General features: G+C 42.0%; 1 protein-coding gene across 2 annotated transcripts in view; it reads right to left on the bottom strand.

Annotated features, from left to right (window-relative positions):
• The window catches only part of LOC109853348 (pikachurin-like), an 86,112-nt gene that overhangs the window by 25,164 nt on the left and 39,540 nt on the right, over positions 1-21,408 (bottom strand). For both annotated transcript variants that reach the window (XM_020425362.1, XM_020425371.1), the window contains 2 exons: positions 8,375-8,576; positions 4,662-4,806 (listed from right to left, as the gene is read on the bottom strand). In XM_020425362.1, coding sequence (XP_020280951.1) covers positions 4,662-4,806; positions 8,375-8,576 — 347 coding nt within the window. The remainder of the gene's footprint in view (positions 1-4,661; positions 4,807-8,374; positions 8,577-21,408) is intronic.

Below are 21,408 nucleotides of genomic sequence, written 5' to 3' on the forward strand. Positions count from 1 at the left end.
AAAAACTAAATAAAATGTTTGGACTGCGCGAAGTAAGAAGTCATAGTTGCAAAACGAATAAATTGAAAATTAAAACTCGGGCGGAAACAACAACGCAACGGTTATTGCAAACGAAGCAAAACGACGCGCGACAAGCGACGCGAAATAGAAAATTCCTCCGTATCTCTTGCAATCCGTGCTATTTTCGCGTCACGCGTTTTTCGCATTCTCTGCCGAGCGCGCGCGCATCGTACGACAAACTATGCCCATTGTCAGCCAATACATAACGTCGTTTTATCGCAGATTTTATATTCGAGTGCGCGTAAAACGCGCACGATCATATGCAAGACCGTGTCGTCGCTTCTCGAATTCTCGAAAAACTTTCTCGAGTCGAAATCAAAGACAACGGTGATCGTCGTGCGAACGTTTTGCTGACCGATTTTGTTCTAGTTTTTCGCTTTCTGTTTCACACAGAGAAAGAGTGAGAGAGAGAGAGAGAGACAGAGAGACAGAGAGAGAGAGAGAGAGAGAGGGAGAAAACGGGAGCTGGCGAGAATAGTAGAAGACAGTAGAGAGGTCAGGGGTGGCTTCTCTAATTACAACGCTGTCGTTAGGACACCGAGTGCTTAATGGCACTCTAGGATAAAGTGGGCTTGAAACGCGAAGCCATTTGCCGGCGATGCTGCCCGATTTTAAAGGTAATTAAACCTAGCCTGGGAAAAACAGATGGGTCGTGAACCAGCCGATAATTCCTCGTTATCATACCGCTATTCTGGACGCCCGAGAGACTCGTTGAAGAAAAGAGGATTGGTGGAAAAAGTGGATGAGACATTTATCGACGGTACTTGATATTCAGTATCTCTCGTCGTCGTTGTCGTCGTTGCGCCGATCGTGTTTGGACTCGATCAGCTCGGACGTGCTCTCGCCGAATTTAAAATATTAATATTTACGCGTCACACGATATTCCTTGAAAAATACATGTCGTACAATTCATCGCGCGCGATTGTTATTAATATTTTATTTTCTCGTCCAAAACAAAACATATACGTATCTACTTCTTTCTCTTCGTTTGTTGAATCCCGACGAATTTTTGCGCGAGCATTTTCAGGGAGAACGCTCGCGAAGTTTCAAGTGGGGGACTCATTTGTTCACGAGGTACAAACACAACGAAATGTATGTGTGTGTAATAACGACGCGCGACACAACAGAAAAACAATATTACGCGGAAACATTATCAACTTGGTAACTTGACAAATTAGTATAATCCAGTCCTCGGCGAGTGCTTTTGAAAGGTTCTCCGTTATCACGAGACGAGCGTAAAAAGGTGATGTAAGTCTCGCTTACACTCCTAATCCTTCGCCCTGGCGCTGCATCTCATTTGCAACACAACAAGGCGCAATATCCGGGCGTCGCGGTGTCATGAAGAAGCGATGCAAAGCAAATTGAGAGACAAAAAAAAAACCTGGCAGGAAGAAACGCGCGCAACAAGCGCACGTCGAATGCGATTAAAATAAAGAAAGAGAAAGAGAGAAAGAACGAATGTTGCTTAGTTAACAATAAGAGACGTATGTATACATTCTCTCGTTTTCCTTCTCTCTCCTCTCTCGCGGAACAGAAAACCTAACGCATCAAAGAACATTACCCGTGAGTTTGCATCAGAAAGGGAGCTTGTATTTCACTCTTACGGCACGCCTTGGCGCATTGTAAATTGAATCGCGGACTCTTAATTAAAGCGCGTTTTCGCCGCACTTTGAGAAAGAGTGTGTGTGTGTGTGTGCAATCCACTCGTTGAAACAAATAAAGCTATTGCAGCGTGTTTACTTGTGTACACACGCGCGCGCGCGCTTGATGAGATTGAATATATTAATCTCGAAAGTGATTAATTAATTCTCTCTGTGTCCGAATCATGTAAATATTGTATAAATAAAATATCCGATGCGTCGTGCCGTAAAAACATTGTTAAATCACATTGTGACGACATGAATGCTCGTTCTTTGATATGTATATACATATATATATATACATATGTGTATATATATAACGTAATGTTTAAAAAAATAATGCAACGTTTAATTGCGTGTTTGAGCATCGTTAAATATTGGTGGTTAGGTATTACAAACATTGTAATATGCGTGGTTCGTAAATCACATTTGATAAGTGAGGTCATCGTTGGGTCATCGAGTCACCGGTAATTGCGCTGTTTTAATTTTCTTCCTCTCTTTCTCTCTCCGCGCTCGTAAATAATTATTGCATTTGTTTTTAATGGCAAACATTAATAATGCCATTGTGCAAAACTGGCGCGCTCTCGTGTGTGCGCATTATAATACAATTTGAAGAAAACACACAATACACACATTCTCCTCCTTTTTGCTCGCATATCTATTGAAATTATTAACGCAAATATTACTCCGCAAAAAATAAACATTTCCCGCACTCTCGAACTATTACAACGCGCGCTTTGTACAATTATCATCTCTCTCTCTCTCTTTTTCTAATAAAATCACAATTATAAATAAAAATAAATAAAACGCAAGTAGACACAGTACAAAAGGTTTTTTTTCCATTTCTCTCTCTCTCTCTCTCTCTCTCTTTCGCTTTCTCTCTCTCTCTGTGCGGTTGGTTTTTGATATAGTTAAGTGCCCTGCACTCAGAAAGAACGTTTTGAAGCAGTTTCGCGACTACTAAAAGCCTTTTGTCAAGATTTTCGCTTTCAGTCAATTCTCACTTTTAAAACCACGTCTCGCGGTCGAGTATTTCCGCGATGGCTTATTCGAGTGCATTCCGACGAACTGGGTTATTCTTGTTATGCGGTAGTTCTCGCTATATTTTGCTGGAAGTTTTGGAGACGCGCGTGAGAGCAACCGGATCGAAACCGGATTAATATGGAAAAATAGGGTGTTTTCCGGAACGGACGACGATTACACGGCCTGCCGGAAATACCGCGTTCGGACGAGTTTTATGAGCGGAGCGACTCTTTTTCCTGATTGGATTGATCGAGAAGGCGCGGCCGTGACGCCGCTTCAGGGTGCGGTTCTTCCCTCTTTTAATCTCTCTGCCATCTGTCTCGATATATCGAACCGCTCTCGTTTTAGCTTCTTTACGTCAATGTCGTGCCGCATTTTCTTCAGAAATTTTGCACTTTCATGTGAACTATTTTCGTGTCATGCTGTCAGAATGCGTTTAATTCTTGTTTTCTCGATGAGAGAAATCAAGATGTTTGATCATTGATGCCAAAAGTTGTGTTTGTTTTATTTATTTATTTATTTATATAAAAAATCTGAGTATAAATATTAACACGCAAACAAATACATAAACAGTTACGAGAAGATTGGCGTTGGTTTTTTCTCTTGTATTATAAAAGAACATTAGGAACTGTTATTGACGTTGCGTGTGTGTGGGCACGCGAATGGCGCGATAATGCTGTTCTGACAATAAGAAATTAGGATCTTTTCGAGAGAGACATCGCTGTTTACACATACACACACACACACACACATACACAATCTTATTTCTTGCGATATCCGGGGCGACGAAAATAGGACAAGAACTTCTTACGCGGCGCGGCGAGCTTCTGCGGCTGCTAATGCAACTACCGGCGAAATGAGAATTTTCAAGAAAGCCGAAGTTTCTCAGCTAACATTGTATAACGCGTTTTAGCGCACATCGATATAAACCCGCGCCAACTAAGTTTCGAGTTTGCGCGCAAAAATATCGAGAGAAAGAAGGTCAAAAATTCTCGCGCGCGCGCAAGCGCCCCGTGATATACTTCTTTCGAAAAAGAGGGAAGCTCCGCGTTCGAGAGATGTAAGGAGAACGTTTCTTCAATTTCCGTACTACATTCTCTCATTAAAGTTTTCGCCAAGTTTTGGCGAGATACAACTGCGTTTAAATGTGCAAGGGGGGAGGAGGGTTCCGCTTCGTCTGCCATTAAACTTTTCGTCGAGAGTGGATTTTTTGTGGAACGGAAACGATTTTTATTTTATCACCGGCGTACCGTGAGTTTCAATGGCGCGTACGTTCGATAATAAAATATATATTTAACTAAAATACATTAACTGCATTGTTTCGCGCGCGATGTTATTCCGGAGCGGTGAGACTCCGGACAATGAGGGGGCAATTATTTTTTCAAATAATATCTCCCACATATTTTATCGCGTTTGTTTTCTCTTTCTTTCTTTTACCGTGTGTCGCTCGTTTAATTATAAAATAGTTCCAAAAAAAAAAAAGTAAAAAAGACGTCGACTTTTTACTTTTTTTTGTGACGTGGGTCGCTGTGATGTTTTCAAACAAAGTTTTAATTAGCAAAATGAACTGCTTATTTACCGCTACATGGGCGTCAACCAGATCACCATTATCGCAATCAAATTGTGTTTTTCTCACTTGCTACGTTACATAAAACACGACGTGAGAAAGTCTCGAGGGAGAGAAGCGAGCGAGGGAGAAAGAGCGCGCGCGTGAACGTCGCTCTCGTTGTAAGAATCTCGGGAATTCGAATAAACTCACCGGTAATCCCGATAATACGTCTCGCCGCGGAATATCGATTCCCTCATTGAATCCCTCCCTCGCGGTATACATACATATACGAGGGGTGAAGAGAGAAAGAGAAAGGGAAGGGGGTGAGAGAGGCAAATAATATCCGGGTCGCGTCTGGCCTTGATGGAAATAAAATGAAGTGCCCTCACCTTCGATCGTCCCTCCACCCGTTTCTCCTGATTCAGCTGGATCCAGGCGTCCCATCGATGTCTGTAGACACTCAAAGTGTTCCACTCATTCAGCTTCACCGTCTCCGTGCTCCTCACCGTGCCCACGCCGCTCCCGCAATCGAACCTTGGCGCCGCAGAAAGTGTACAGAGGGGAGGTAATGTTAATCGATCGGGAATGTCAGGCACGTAACGCGAAATATCAGACATTGTCGGTCGAGCGAGAAGCCCATTACGGCGTTTCTTTTGATAGATTATCGCGCGAGCACAATATAGAGATTTATTACCTGTCACAATCGCGAAACGGTCACACTCGGTGTAAGTACCGAGAGAGAAACTCGTGGAAAATATAATATTGCGGAAGATAAATTTATATAAAATTGAAACGCCGTAACACACTGAATGTTAAGTTTTTTGTTCTACTTCGATTATATTATTAATATTCGCGTTTGATTTGCGCGATGTGTGTTCTTCTTTCTTTTCTATGTGAAAACACGGTTTTTGTGTGGCACAAAATAGTTTGCCAAATGCGACGATAAAAAGCTCTTTTTTTTTTTAATATCGTAATGGACGCGCGCTCGCACAAACACGCGAATGACGCGAAAAAAAGAATATGGCCGATATTCAACTACGTCTGTCATCGTTCCCTCCGATAGAGCGCACCGGCTGGCAATGCGTTCGCTGCCGCTTGCAATCAATATGGAAATCATCGTTGGCGCTCGATAAGCCGTACACGATCATAAGCGTAAAGTAATCGGCTGATATGTAAGCGCGCACCGTTAATGCTCCCTCTGTCCAGTTAATAGAACAACAAATCCACGCGACTAATCGTTTAGCGCTCGATTAATGAATTGTGGAAACGAATCCGGGGGAAACAATAGACGCGCGCGGCCAACGTCGACGGGCGCGCTGCCAATGAATAAATTATACACGACGCGTTTGACGAATGCGTTCATGAATTCGGAATCCTCGATCCATAATTTCAATTCTCTTTGTGATGTATACCCTCTGCTAAATCCGAATGGACGTTATTACACAGAAATCCATCTTCTGAGAATGAATACACACATCCTCTCTCGGTTTTCAATAATGGAATAATTGCCAATTCAATCAAACTATATATAGTTAGTTTTTTTTTGTCATTAAGCAATTACCGCGTTAGCAACCCTCTAAATACACATTCTTACTTTTATATACGTCGTATAAACTAATTTTTTTATGCCGAAGAAAATGTTTTATTTGTGATATCAGTTGTTTTTATGCTTGTTGTATGAATTAAAAAAAAGATATACTACCGGAAAAAGCGTGTATAAATAATCACAATTGATACCCTCGATATTGATTGTTGCTACTTTTATCTTGACGCTGACTGGACGTTTCTTGGATGTGTTTCTCGATTCATGTCGTACGAATCAAGAGGCACGGTAGTGCTTCTTGTACGCGAAATTCATGCGACTGAGAAGCGAGAAGATTTTTATGAAGCAATATCACAGTACTCGCCAACACACAGAGAAACGAAACACAGCATGGCGGTCTTACAAACCATATAATACACAAATGAGAGGGGTTAGAAATAACACATGAAAATCACATTCGAAAAATAGAAAAAGAGAAAAGTGGAAAACTAACAAGTGACTAAAATCACGTGTACTTTACTACGACTGTACTTTAGTCACGTGTCTTTAAAAACGTGACTAAAACAAGATCACGTGACAAGGAAAAGATGACCACGTTTCTTACCGTGAATTTCAACAGGTTGTTAGGATTATCTTCAAATATCTTCGTTCATAAGGCACAAACAAAAAAAGAAAAACACAACAATACTTTTTTTCAATTTTTTATCCCGAATCGATTGAGACTAAAACGAAGTCAATCGATTGAGTCGTTCCTAAAATACAACCATTTCATTTTTTCGACACATTATTATATACTCAGTTTCGCGTAAAACAAGCACGGTGCGCCTCGCGCAGTTCAACTGTCACTTTGTTGCGCGTGAACTTTGCGAGAGGCACTACCGTGTCTCTTATAACTGAGTCGGTTAGGTTTACATCCTGATCAGTTAGATTCAAACGGTTAAGTTTACATTGACCGGGTGAGTACACATCCAAGTCGGTTAGGTTCATATCTCGATTGGTTAAGTTTACGTTGTGACCGGTCAGGTTCATATTCTGAGTACGATTCACATTCTGGTTGGTCAGGTTCACATACTGTCTGGTTACTTTCTTAACTGAGTCGGTTAGATTCACTATCTGGTCGGTTAGGTTTACATATATCCTGGTCGGTTCTCACACTGACTGATTAGGTTCGTATCTGGGTCAGGTAAGTTTTTTTTGTTTCTACTTTTTTTGAACAAAGTTATTTGAAGATAATCCTAAAAACCTATTGAAATTCACGTTAAAAAACGTGATCATCGCTAGATGAGATCTTTCTTTTCATTATTTTTCGAGTATAATTATCATGTGTTATTTCTGACATCTCTCATATGTGTATTATATGGTTTGTAAGATGTATATCTAGCTGTCATCGCGGTGACAGGTTTTATTTTAACGTGTTGTGTGTACACTGACACAACACGTTAAAATAAAAATAATAATAGCGTGCACGTAGCGCGCGCCTGTATTGTGCTAGTTAAGAAAAAAACTACAGACTGTTATGTTTAAAAATTCGAAAAATCTTCAACATTAAAAAAGAAAGATGGAAACGCTTATATGTGTTTGAAAATCTGTAAATAGTTATCTGCAAGTATATTTATAACGCGAGATTCACGAAAGTATATCGACGGGTAATGTGATATAACGCGTCGTGTAAGCGATATAACACTTCGGAAACGTACTTGTAGGCGAGAACTTTACGACGATGTGTTGTAAAATAAATCCTACGGCGTCGTTTCTCCGCGACGGGGTAAAAGTTTTTCCGACGATGCTCGCGACGGGGGCGCAAAACGCCGTAAAAGGGGTTAGATCGGGAGGAGTATATTGCGAAAGGTGAACTTTTCAGTTTTTGCGCGACGTCGGCCCATAAATCGCACGCAGGCTCCATTAAGTCACGGCTTATTAAGCTGTAAACGAAAAATTAGTCCCGGCACGGAATACTTAATTAATGGCCGCGCCAAACTTACGGCGAAGTCGCCAAAAATTATGGCGCTGAAGTGTCCTATAAAGTGTCTCGTACAACTTTATATTCAATACAGAGCGTGTGCTCCCGTCGTCGAGCGTTGGAAGAAAAAAAAAATCGATGAGCCTCGTTCTTGATGCTATTTAAAGAGTTTGAGCTCGGCGCGTTGAGATCTTCGTTACACTTCGGCGACATTTACGACGCGCGCGCGCCCGAAGAGAGAAGAAGAGTTCTTCGTTCCCGTTTAATAATTTTAATTAATATCTCCCGCGTGTCTTCCCGCTTTGTTAATTTAATCTTTGAAAAATTAACAATTTATAAATCTACATTACGCGCAATATGCAATTATTAATTTTATATTAATATTTTATTAAGTTTTTCGCATTAATTAATTCTCTTCGGCGTTGATTAATTTCGACTAGATCGGTTTCCTCGCGCTCGTTCACGGTTCATATGATTTTCATATGCATATATCGATTCGCACGCGAGCGGCAAGAATAAATAATCGGACATTTCGATAATATGCAAATCGCCCGAGAGCGTTATCCGTCGAATTAGTAGTTTAAGGTAATGTAAAGTACCTGAATTCGATAAAGCCGTGATGCAGTATCAGGGCCATAAAATCTCCCTGAAGATCATCCCGTTCTCCGGCCAGCAGAATCACCCCGTCCCACGCTTCGGGTCGAAATTCCAGTTCTAATTGAACGTGTTTGTAAGCGGCCCTTAAGGCGGGAAAAGCCAGCCAGCCTGACCCAGTGAAACGTGGCGATCTTACTTCGGCCTCTGAAACACAATATTAGACGCTTTCAATTGATTCGAGGGAATCTCGGCGGTTAAGTTTCGCCGTTAAATCGCACGATCTGTATTTTCAAATTAACTTCTCACCGCATTCTCTCTGTTGAGATTGTTTTTAGAAAAACATTTGTTTTTCTAAAACGCGTGTTTTTCTAACGCGTGTTTTTTTTTTCAAAAAATTTGTGAAATTATTTTGAAGGTTTTTGTCAAAACGTTCGTTTCTGTTTGAAACATTCTCTTTCACGTAACACGCTTGGAATAAAACTTATTTCTCGAGTTATTTATTTACACTTGTTGTGTGTGCATTTAAAATGTTGTGCCTCAGACAGAATCGCGCACATAAAAAGATCCATTATCGCCGGGAAGAGAGTTTCTGAATATATTCGTGCGAATGGTCTCAAATACGTCAATGTGAAATATATTTTCTGAGAAAAATTTCGTCCCGCGGCAACTGAAAAATATTACCGCGATAAATATGTCTTTCGGAAAGTGCCGCGGAATAATCTCGTGAGATCCGTGTCTGCCGCAATTTGTAGTTGAGAGACGTGCGAGCGGTTAACATGCTGGTACCGTCGGCCACACCTTTCGAAGGATACCGTCGACTCGAAGGAAAATCGGAAATTCCGGCCGCACGCGAGGCTTATGGAACGTCCCTTTACCCGCACGATCTACAACCCCGTATCAATCACGCGAGTGTAGCGCAGGGCGTAACCCGGGAAGCAGAAGACCCCGAGAGCACGTGGAACACGTGAGCGTAAGGACGACGATAAATCAGAGGACCGGGCCAGAAGAATAGAAAAAGTTGCGCCCGCGGGGTCTCGAAATGGAATTCCAGCTCTTGATAGCGCGCACAGGACCCTCGACGTTATCGTGTAACAAAGCGCCGCTCGGATGGCAGAATTGTGCGCGCAATTACAACGGCAGGGGAGTGATATCGAAAAAAGACGGGGCGAGAGAATTTATCGAACACTGACGCGCCGATGGGAATATCTCCGATCGTAGTTTGTTTATCACCGCCATAAGTTCGAGCGAATTTAATCGAGATATCATTTCTTTTTTTTTTGCAACTTGCGTCGTGTCGCTGCGGCAACAACATTCGTTATGTTTTTTTCACGAAGGTAAAAAGCGCGCGCGGTAATCACATTATATTTTTGTGTCTTAAATTAATAATGTGTACTTCGCGCGAGCGGTTTATTGATATAAAATGACGTTTTATTTTTTTTTTTTTTACAATTTGCGTTACATTATCACACGTAATAAATTAAGTTGCGAATGTTCATCCGTTGTGCTAAATATAGCGTCGCAAATTGGCTAATTGTAAGTCATGTAAAATTGTGATTACGGCTCGCGTCCTAACCTAGTTTATGTTTCATCTCGTGCGCGAATGCGCATAAAGTACAGGAAAGTGTCAACAGAACTGAACTGCACTAATATTCTATAAATTGCTGTATCCGTACAGTTGAATAACCAAGTTGTACTCGGACCATATATATTCTCTCTCTACTCACAGTAGAACAAGTACATTCCGCGCGCGCGGACCGGCCGGATCTCAACTCCCCACAGTAGAATAAGTAAATTATAGCCGGACCATATATTTCTTCCTACCGGTAGAACAAGTACATTATATTCGAGCCACTGCAATTCGCTTTTCGATTACACACACACACTCTCTCTCTCTCGCGGTATCTCAACATGCTTAGAATTAACTATCGCGCAGAACTATTGCTTACAAATGCAACATCTTTTGTCATTTCATTTTCTCCGGGAAATACAATATTCAGATCAGAAATCAAGTCGAGATATAATTCGAGGTAGAATATTTGCATAAAGAGAAGCGAGAAAATATACAACTTTCAAATTGTATAAACGACAAAGAGACAATTTTCTTTAGCAAAAACGTTGACTATATATTATAAACAAAATTACTAAAATAAATATTACTAAAATAAATAAATATTAAATAATTGAAATGTATTAGCACAAACACATGTTGTGTAGATATTGTTATAAAATTGAACGAGTTCCAACGAGTTTGCGTAATATTTACTTTCTTCCGCATAAAATACACACGTTTGTTTTCAGCTCTTTGCCTTGTGTATTGCGCAAATCAGCTGCGGCGGGCAAATAAGTTACTTTATAACACGGCGAAGCGTGCGGAAGAGAGGCAAGAGCTCAATGATTAAAATCGAACATCTAAAAGTTATCGTCTGATGTTCGGTATCGCGCTTGACTTAACGAGAGAAACGAATTTCTGGAACGCGAGAAACAACGTTTCCCAGCGCTTGCGGTCCAGCGAGGCGTGTAAACTATCGAGAACCCGATCGATCGAACGAACGGGCCGGCCGCGCTCGTTCGAAAAGAGTTGCGGCGATAGTAACTCGTTTCCCGCGGCGACTTGATTGATCGTTTCGCCATTCGAGGCGTGCCCTTATGCAAATTAACCGGATCAAAAGACTCTCGTAGTTTCCGCCCGAGCTTCCCAAAGTGGACGTAACCGACGTCGGCTTTCACGACTCGCGCTGTCCTACTACACAACGCGAAAGCTAATGAACTCCATTTCTTCGTCGTTGGAAAAAAAAAAAATTCTTCTCTCCGCCCCGACAAACGCGTTCTCGACGCCGCAAAATTTTCTTTGCGGCGCGCGCGGGAGTTCCGATGCGAAAAAATATTCCGCGCGCTGAGTTTGCTTTTCAAAGTTTCCGTCAAAGAGAGAAAAAAGAAAGAATCGAATAAACCAATTTAAACGGAAGTATAATCACAGGGAAAAAAAATCTAAAAAGAAACAAAAACGAGATAAAAAACAAATGATACGTCTATTACGTAACGTGATTATTACATTTCCGCGTTATGAACTTTGAGCGTTCCGTGAAATCGCGAATGTTACATAATTAGTTCGATATAGTCCCGTCAATTAACAGACTCGACGGGACATCCTAGACGTCCTTCCCTTTCTTCCCTCCTATAACAATCGTATGCTAAATCGATGATACGTTGGTTACAACATGTGCCAGAATCGTGCAAGCCATTTTCTCCGGGACATTAACCGCCAAAAGCATAATCGTGGGCATCGTTAATGCTCACGTGTCCCATTCCGATACTCGTCGTTATTATCGCTACGAGAACAAAGAGAACTGTCGTGTGTCGCTTTCGCGATTACGCAGGAAATTATGACACGTTGCAATTATAACACGCGCGCACGACGTCGATACTGCAACTGATATTCGTGATTGCGAATACGCGCGCGATCGTAAATAACAAACGTTAAACGTAGCTGTATAATCCCTAACGGTTGCAGCGATAAACGAACAATTTAATGATTTTGTAAAATTCGATTTCGATTTTATTGATCTTTTTCCGTCGTTGTTAGTGTACTTGCAAAGTAGCGTCGCGCACCAAATGCCGCGCTCTCGATAATTTGTCAACGGTCTATCAATGCACAGACGAAAACAAAACAAAACCAAAAAAAAAAAAAAAAAAAATTTCGAAGCAACAGCCGTGTGATTTTCCATTACGTTACCCGTCGTCTCGTTTCTCGCGTCTGTGTTTCATCAATTTTCCCTTCATTCCCTATTTATACAAGCGCACACTTCAATTTGGTCGACACTGGTGAACAAATATCATCTCGGCGGAGAGCGACGACGAGCCGAGAGTTCAATCCGCGAAAGAGAACGAGAGAGAAACAGAGATGGAGAAAGAGCTGAATTTAATTGGAAAAAAGTTAACTCGCGATGTCAGCATCAAAGGGCAATCAAAAGGACGTACGCCGGCGCGTGCCGAACGTTGTGTCATAAGTCAACGGAGAACAGTATGCCGAGCACGACTCGTACGTCGTCGCGCGCTATCGATTTTATAATCAAGGCGGAGACGCAGTGAACCGCGTGCTCCCGTTTTCCGTTCGCCAAGCCGTCCCTGACACCACGGGAACTTTATATCGCCACGATCCTCAAATACCACGCGACGCAAATAAGAATTTCGTATAAGAATTTGGTTTTTTTTTTCCTTCACGTATATAATTACGCGGAAATAACGCGTCCTTCGCTAAAAAGCAAATGAAAATACGACAATTGTATATTTTTATATCTCACCGCATAAAATACAAGTTAGTATCTAAAATAACAAACAATGTAATCAATATCTCGGGAGCATAAACAAAATTAAATATTTAACATCTCAAACGAAACACACGCTATATTTTCCGATGCTATACAGCGAAAGATAAAAAAAAAAAAACTTTCTCCGCGAGAGTAAACAAATCGAAACGCTCTGTGAATTTTTTTCAATATCGTTACGCTCGATCGTCGCAAATTGCGTAAATTGGAGTTTGCAAGGCCGGGGGGGAGAGATTTACGCGCAAACCGCGCGCAAACCGTAAACGTTATTTTCACGCGTTTGCACGCCGGGCATCAGAAATGACCAGCCGGCCCCATCCGACTCTCCGCCCGAAAAACGTTGCGTGCGCGAACGCGCAAATAAATTCTACAATTAATTGTATATCATAGCATCGCGCAATAGACAGTTGCGGCGATCTGCATAATTGGAATGGCTTTCTCTCTCTGTCTCTGTCTCTCTCTCTCTCTCTCTCTCTCTCTCTCTCTCTCTCTCTCTCTCTCTCTCTCTCTCTCGCAAAATTATGAGAATCCCTACACGCGTAATCCAACAGTTGTCCTCGCGCGTCGTCGTCGTCGTCGTCGTGCATGTGCACCTGTTGTGGCGCATCTCCCGCGCTTAATCGATTGACTATCCGCTGTGACGCGACAAATTGCGTTTGTCCTTCTCGCATTATGGCCGGCACACAACGGCCGGTCCACGTGCCACTCTTTTTGTTCCCTTTCTCTCGTACGCCCCGTAACCCTTTCGTGCCCAGCGAAGGTTGCCGGTGTGACCATGTCGTTGTTTTTTCTTTTTCTCTCTCTGTCTCTTTCTCTCACACGTGCATCGACGAGCGCAGCTTCGAAGTTTTACTCTCTCGCGAAAACGCGGATATATCGCTCGCTCTCTGTCTCGATGTTTCGCATGATTGCCTTTCGGTCACCGGGATATGTAAAACACAAATGTTACAGCGGTAAACATCGCCGCGAGATGACGCAGTGTCGAAATTAATCTTGCAATCATCGGTTTTGTTCATCCGTTTTAAGAACTCATAATTAAGTCACGAGATGAATACGTGATAGCGATGTTCGACCAACTGTCGATTTTAAGGGCGCGCGGAGCACGCGCTGTTTCACAACAGCAATTTGATATTCGAGAGAGTGATTTTACACATTCCGCTTTACTGGATTTCCATCATAATTGACATCGCGATAAAATTTGCATTTTGCTCGGTTTTTTTTTTCCAGCGTACTCCCGAGAGAAGTGGACACAATCGCGGTCAACGTTAAATGCATCTCTGCGGAACACGCCGATGTATCCCGAACTGTACGAGTTTTGCGAAGCAACGACGCGCGAATTAAAGCCGATCGATTAACAAGTTAGGCCGCTCTTTGAGAGGAACGTCTTTGTGTAACGGAGAGACTCGACAGGAGTTAACTCACTGTCAAATGATTAAATTCCTCCGGAGAACATCGATATATATCGCGTGCGAGTTCCTCGTGCAAAAAGAAATCACGGCCCTTCTAGGAGACAAATCTTACATTTAAATTTGTCACGAGAAAATTTATTGCAAAAGCTCGCGGAATTTCTTACGTGTCTGGCATTTAAGCCGATATTCATACCGTTCTTACATTTAAGATCGTCTTGAGTTTATCTTAAGATGCCGCGTGATTCGTCGTCCTGTTGCCTACAGAGTAATCCAAAGATGAATATTTAAGATGATGTTAAATGCAAGATTCGACTGTGTGTGAGCGCAGAAGCGATCTTCGAGAGAAAACGTGTCTTTTGTGTCCTCGGATCTTGCTTTTCTTCGAGTTTTCAACCGAATAAAATCGTAACATCCAAATAAAAATCATTCTTTGCAAGTTTAAATTACGACGTGAATGTCACGGCGCGGAGAGAGCGCGTAAATTTGTCGTGAGAATTATTTTAACAAGAAGTAGCTGCTGCGCCGCGACGACGAACAATAATTCCGAGTGTCCTTTTGTGTTTCGGAAGAGCGAACACAATCGAGAGATCGATCGGGATTACAAATAACGGGGCAACGGAATAACAATGTCGGACGACGAAGGAAATCCTAAATTTTGGAAAAGTTTAGCCGCGAAGGAAGATGTCCAAATAACTTCTGCATAATCTCAAGTTGCCGACTAATCGAAAACCCCGACGTGAGAGTCGCGTCGCGCGATATTTTCAGAGATCCGGTGGTTTCCCGCGAGAGTTTGCGAAGTAATCGCGATATTGTAATTTCGATTTTTTTAAATAAACATATTTTTGCACGCGTTTTCTCTCGAAAATATTATCGCGAGAGAGTGATTCGCGCGTACTCTTCTACACGACGATGCATCCGAAATTTTTCGCCCTCCCTCCGGCACGTGAGTAAGCAAAGATTCCGCGAACCTCGCGTGACCAGAATAATCTTACGGGGTGGGTAGTCGGCGATATATCGACGAAACGATTATCGTTCCCGCTCGTGTGTGCCCGGGCGTTTGTGTGCGCGTTTCTTAGACACGGCTGTTAGACTCTGGGCAGCTGTTGGCAATAATTGCCGGGAGAGGATCGTCGCGCGCTTTATCGCCGTCCCGTAGCATACGGCCGAGGGAAAGACGTCGGGAGTAACACAGAAAGAGCGACGTATATCGGGTCGTCCGTAACAAAATTGGCGCGCTTTTGCAAGCTACCTACAAGGTAATCCCGACCCGTTTTCATACTCATTTCATTCCGTCGTCTCTTCATATCCGCTGAATACGCTCCGCGTTTTCTCCCCTCTTTCACGTGTTACACGCAGCGCTGAACCCGCCGGCGTTTTCAAGTGGTTCTCTCTCTCTCTCTCTCTCTTTCTCCTCGACGTTTAAACTTTATATTATTATATTTTGCGAGAAGAGAGCACTTTGTGTTCGCCTCGCAAAATTGTTGCTTTTTTATTTTTGATAAAGTATACATTTGATTTTTTATAATTCTAATATGTAAGTTTTCCAGCTATTTCGTGCAATTCGACTGTGTTCGACGGTGTCTTTTTCGCGCACATTTTTCCGTTTAAAAAAACGAGGTGTGTTTTAAAATCTTCCTCACTAAAATTCTGAAATCTCTCCAACTTCGTTCAAAGTGCGAAAGGACGCGTAACGCGAGAACGACAAGCTTCTCGTCGCGCAGCAGCAATTTGCTGTTTGTCAATTCACGAACGCCTTCTCTCGCAATAACGACTTTAATTATAAGAGCCATTTATGGCTTCTCTCTTCTTTTCCCCTCTGACAAGATTAATGTCTTTTAATTCTTCCTAATTACCCCGGGAATGTGTACAAAAGTTCAAAGATAATGGCAAACTCGGATAATGCAAATGGGGATTTCAGCTTTCGCAACGCGTCCTAATATCGCGAATATTACTAACAATGTGTCGTATCGTATAGCGAGGGCAAAGTGTGCCACACGACGAACGGCACACGAGGATCGATAGCGCCGGCTCTAACTTCGGTAAGTGCAGCGGAGCTGCAGCTTTTGTCCTTTCGTAAATATTGACCGAACGTAGCTCGTTGCGCAGTATCGTAAGCGTGGTATTAAAAACAAAGGAACGATCGATTGTTCCCATCTCGATACAGATATAGTCCTCTATAATTTTTTCGTTTTTGTTCAACCTCCGCCACATCAATTCGTCATTTCGCCGAGAGAGATGCAGTTTTGAAAAGGATTTAACTCGATCATTTTGATCCCGCCAGATAAAAAAAAATGTTAAATCGATTTGATTCATTTTCCGCCATGCGGTACGTGTCTGTACGAAGATATATGTTTCCAAAACTTTTTTTTCGAAAAAAATAAAACAAAAAATTTCAGCTCGGATAAAAAATAGAGAGAGAGAGAGAGAGAGAGAGAGAGAGAGAGAGAGTACGATGTAATTGACTCTCTTAAAGAAGACATTTGCATTTTTCGCAAGCAGTCGCCGTAATTTCAGAAAGTGCCATTTTCACGGACGTGACGTATACCCTTCCGTTGCGTCAGCGGTTCCCAAATTGCACTCTCCTAGTTTTTGACGTTCGTTCGTGTAATAAGGAAGAGAGAGAGAGAGAGAGAGAGAGAGAGAGAGAGAGAGAGNTGTGTGTGTGTGTGTGTGTGTGTGTGTGTGTTAGAGCGCGATGACGTTATAAGATATTTATTCTCTCGCGTTATCTCACGGGGTGCGAAAAATAATTCTGAATTTTTTATCCCAGAGATATCTTTTGCGCACATGTACTTCGAATAAATACTTGCAAATTTATACAAGTGCGCGGCGAAATTTTCTAGTCGCGAAGAACGAAAGACACAACTCGGCTTTTACATGAATGTATAATCTGACAGTTATATTATTGCAAACTCTTTCGCGTAGTTGTGGTGAGATTTGCGGTTATTGAAAGATTGAGACTTCGGGCGCAAGATTCAGTCGGCACGTCACAGAACGATCGAGATCTCGGAAAAGTTTGAAAACGTATCGTGTTTGAAGGACGAATCGAAGAAGATTATTAAATGTGACTTCGAAATTTTCTCTCTTTAAAATAGAACTTTCAAAAATCAAAGAAAAAGCTTCATAACCGACTGCTCTACTAGATCATCCGGTTTGCACAAATTCATGATTGCACGTTCCCTGTCACGTTTCGAAACTCACGTAGCGGAAATATTTAATGACACGGTGACACAAGTGTAATGAAATAAAATCCGATTTTTTGATGCATATTTAAAGTCACTTAAAATAAAAATAAAAAAACTGATATGATTCGAGTTTTGATTCGAGAGCTCGGTTCTGTCCGCAACATGCGATATTAGATCGCGCAACGGGGATTGTATTTCGGACAAAAGAAGAAAACAACAACAAAATTGCGGTGTTGCTTCAATGCGACGTGTGACATGGTTCGCCGACAGCTTTTGCGCGCCCCAAGTAATTTCCGACAATTCTTACTTCTGACATGTAATATCTTCTCAGCTGGTATCTCAGAAAAATATTATAAACGTACAATATATATACTTATGACACATCGTGACTTTTAATTGATAATGAAAACGGTATCGCCTTCTGCTAAGAAGATTTGCTTTCTATTTGTCGCGAAAAAGCGTGGAAGATATTTGCAAGTTTGCAAATTTGCCGGTAGTTCATTATTTCTTTCGAAGAGAGAGCGAGAGAAAGAGTGTAAGCGGACACAGAATGAGCCATTCTTATTGAATGAGCTTAACGAAGTGCGCGGGGGGTGTATAAGCTCCGGGAGTCGCGAAAGGAACTTTTAACGAAGCACGCACTCCATTACGCGCCGTCTGTAATGCAGCTCGTCTAAACGCGCGCGTTTGCTTTCTTTCAAAGCAATATTTGTCTCGTTGCAAGACTGCAACGGAACTATTCATTCCGATACGCTTTCCGGCCGCGTCGAGAAGAGCGAGTAGAGTACACTCGCGAAGAGAAAGAAATACAAAAATAAAAAACAAAAAAAAAAACAACAAACAATTTTCATTCCGTCCGAACGACGATTGAGTTGCTGCTGAGAAGAGATGTGACGTCATCTGAAAGGTGCGATGCAGACCGCGATATGTGTATTCTCGAGTAAATGTATTCTCGATTAAAAAAAAAAAAAGCCTACCTTCAAAACCTAAACAGCGTGACGAATTTTTACCGAAGAAACTGCATTGTCGATAATAAATAATAACCGATTTTCGCGAACGATGTCGCGCGCCGCGCTGCGTCCATTCGAGAGAAAATCCGTGGAAAGTCGGCGAGGCGCGATAAACGGAATAATTCGCTTGATCCAACCAGTGTTTTTAACAATGCCCGTCGCGACAGAGCCCGGGATCCGAAGGGAGAGAACGGGAAAGAATTACAAGAGGGATATACGCGGAAAAACGTTACTGCGCAATTACGTCAGCGGGGGCGCGCCCGCCCCCAACTTATCCGCTAAATTATCCTCGTGGTAACATCCGAAACGAGCGGCACGGAAGTTCAACGCTCGTTAGGCACGTGCGCGGCGGGGCCTTGCCGTGAAGTTACGTCGTTACACGACGGGGGAAAACGTCTCTCCGGGAGAGAGAACAACCGGGAACACCGGCTGTCTGGCCAGGCACACGCGAACGGATGTTGTTACTTTCCCTCCTCTCTTCTCTCATCCCCGTCCTACCTCTCCCCGTTCCCCAAATACTCTTAATAGGGCACGACACACACACGTGTTTTAAGTTCCCGAGATTACGCTTGTTCGTCTACCACGTTAACATGATAAGCGCCGCTTCAACGTGTTACGGGGAATGTCATAACGTCTTCGCGCCGCGAATAAATTTCTGAGATCAATTCTCGTTGGTTGGCGCGATACCCGACGTATGGCGCGGGACTTCCGACGTTTACAAAGTCGATAGTATGACGAAATATTAACATTTTCCAAGTTTTGACGAAAATATCGAAATGAAATATTCGAGAAAAGAAGAGAAAGGCAAAAGTTACATCGATAATATTGATAAGATACTACAAAATTTTTCTCTCTGTTTTTCTCTCTCAAGATTAAAAAAATTTCACATATATATTTCAAACGTACAAAATTATAATTTCAAATTAATTTGAAATTATCTAAGCCAGAGATACGCACAAAGATTCTTAATGTCTCAGTACGGGTTTCGTATGAATTTGACATGTTATCTTCGAACAAGAATTACAAGAATTCCAAACAACCATGTTACATTGTTTTATCAGATTTTGGATTCTGAAATATATATTATGCTTAATATTTATAAATATATTATACTTTTCCATTTTCTATATTCCTTTCTTGCGTGGAATACATAAATAAAAATGTCAAAATTAAACGACATAAAATACCAGTAACAAATTCATGAAATACTTATAAAAATATTATTGATACTTTGTAATAATTTCAGGATATTCGTAAAGAAACGCTATAAAAATTTACTAAAATATTTTACTTGTAGGTATAAAATGACGCGAGCGTAGTTTTTTTTTAATCGTCTGCAAAAAAACCCAAATGCTGATAAGGCGAGTCGCTTGCGTGCTCTATCGCGGAGTTTTGATATAAATGATAATAAGCCAGTCAGACGTCGACTGGGGGGTCGAAACACACGCAAGCTGTAGCGAGATTCTCTTCAGTCACGGCATTCACGACTTCGATCGTAGCCAACGGCAACGACGCGGCCCGCTTTCCCGCCTTCGTAATTCTATGCACGTAATTCCATCCAGCTTCGGAATGGCGCCTTTGTACGGGCGACGCATCGAGTTTCTCCGACGCGCGCACACGAGCCGAAAATTTACGGAGTCGTTAAGATCGAGAGCCCCGCGAGAAATGAGAAAAGAATCGAAACGCGAAAACTAAGAATCGTGCGCGCTATGCCGTTTGTGCAAACGAACACAAAGAACGTTTCTACTTCATGCGTGTTTCGCATGCCAGATTCGACGTTCAAGATTGATAAATTCGAAGTTTCCGAGTCGGGAAATTATCGGGTAGCCATGCGTCAAGAAGGAAATCAATCTTGCGGGAAAGAAAAAGGGGGGGAGAGAAAGAAACAAAAATTTGTCTCGCAATAAAAACTTGCAACTCGTAAAAAAACCAAGTCTTTCGAGTTCGAAGAGAACACAAAGTATTGCATGCGACACGAAATGATATTTGAACAAAACGATTTTTCGATCAAGAACGTAAACTTTTGCACAAACGCGAAACACTAGCTCTGATCTGACGTTGCTTCGTCATTCTTTTTGTAGGATCTCACGAAGGTTTGAAGAATTTTGATCAGAGCGCGACTGGATCGGAGGGAAGGAAGAAAGGGGGACAGACTAACGACGGTATTGCGTAAGAAGCACGTATTGGGAAGCCGAGGCTTTTCAGTTCCCTGCCCCGCGTGTGATGAAAGAAAAGACAAAGCAAAAGATCAAGTGTCCCACCGACACCGGCGGGACAGCGACATGGACTAACAATGGCCGAGCCGAAGCCCTTCTGTGAAGAAAACAATACGGTTCGCTTCGCTACGGCCAAAGGAGAACGCCACTCCTGTCTGCACGTAACGTGCAGGGCTGCTCGTAAGCTTGCTTGCACTACTAGTCAAACTGCTATTTCAGTAGAATATTGTGAAATATTACTGGCAATATGTGGAAAAATTAAAATTCGTACATTTGTATTCTCGCACGGGTTTTTGTTTTTGAAAACAAAAACATTCATTCCTGTTGACATTGATTGCGTGACAAACAAATCCAGGGGTAATTTTTGAAGATAAAAAAAATTAAAAAAATTATATTCATAAAATATAAATTTTATAATAATACATATGATAGAGATAAATGTGAAATACTTATTCAATATATAATAATTTAATGTAAAATCTATATTTTTCAGAAAACTTCTTAAACCTCGTGACAACAGACAAATTTGATATAGCAACTAAAATTTGCTACGCGCACGCTATTATTGCTTTTATTTTAACGTGTAGTGTCAGTGAACTTAACCTGTCACCGCAATGACAGTTGGTATATACGTCTTACAAACAATATAATACACATGATGTACATATAAGAAATGTCAGAAATAACGCATGAAAATCAAACTCGAAAAATAAAAGAAAAAGGGAAGAATGGAAAAACACGTGACTAAAGTCACGTAACAAGGAGGAGTAGAAAAACACCATGTAACCAAAGTCATTGACCGCGCCGCGGTCGCGCGGTCGAGGTCAGTGACCCCGCCAAGGCCGCGCGGCCGAGGTCAGTGACCCCGCCAAGGCCGCGCGGCCGAGGTCA

Source organism: Pseudomyrmex gracilis, unplaced genomic scaffold (assembly GCF_002006095.1).
Source record: "Pseudomyrmex gracilis isolate BER0280 unplaced genomic scaffold, ASM200609v1 scaffold_2, whole genome shotgun sequence".
Lineage (NCBI taxonomy): Eukaryota > Metazoa > Arthropoda > Insecta > Hymenoptera > Formicidae > Pseudomyrmex > Pseudomyrmex gracilis.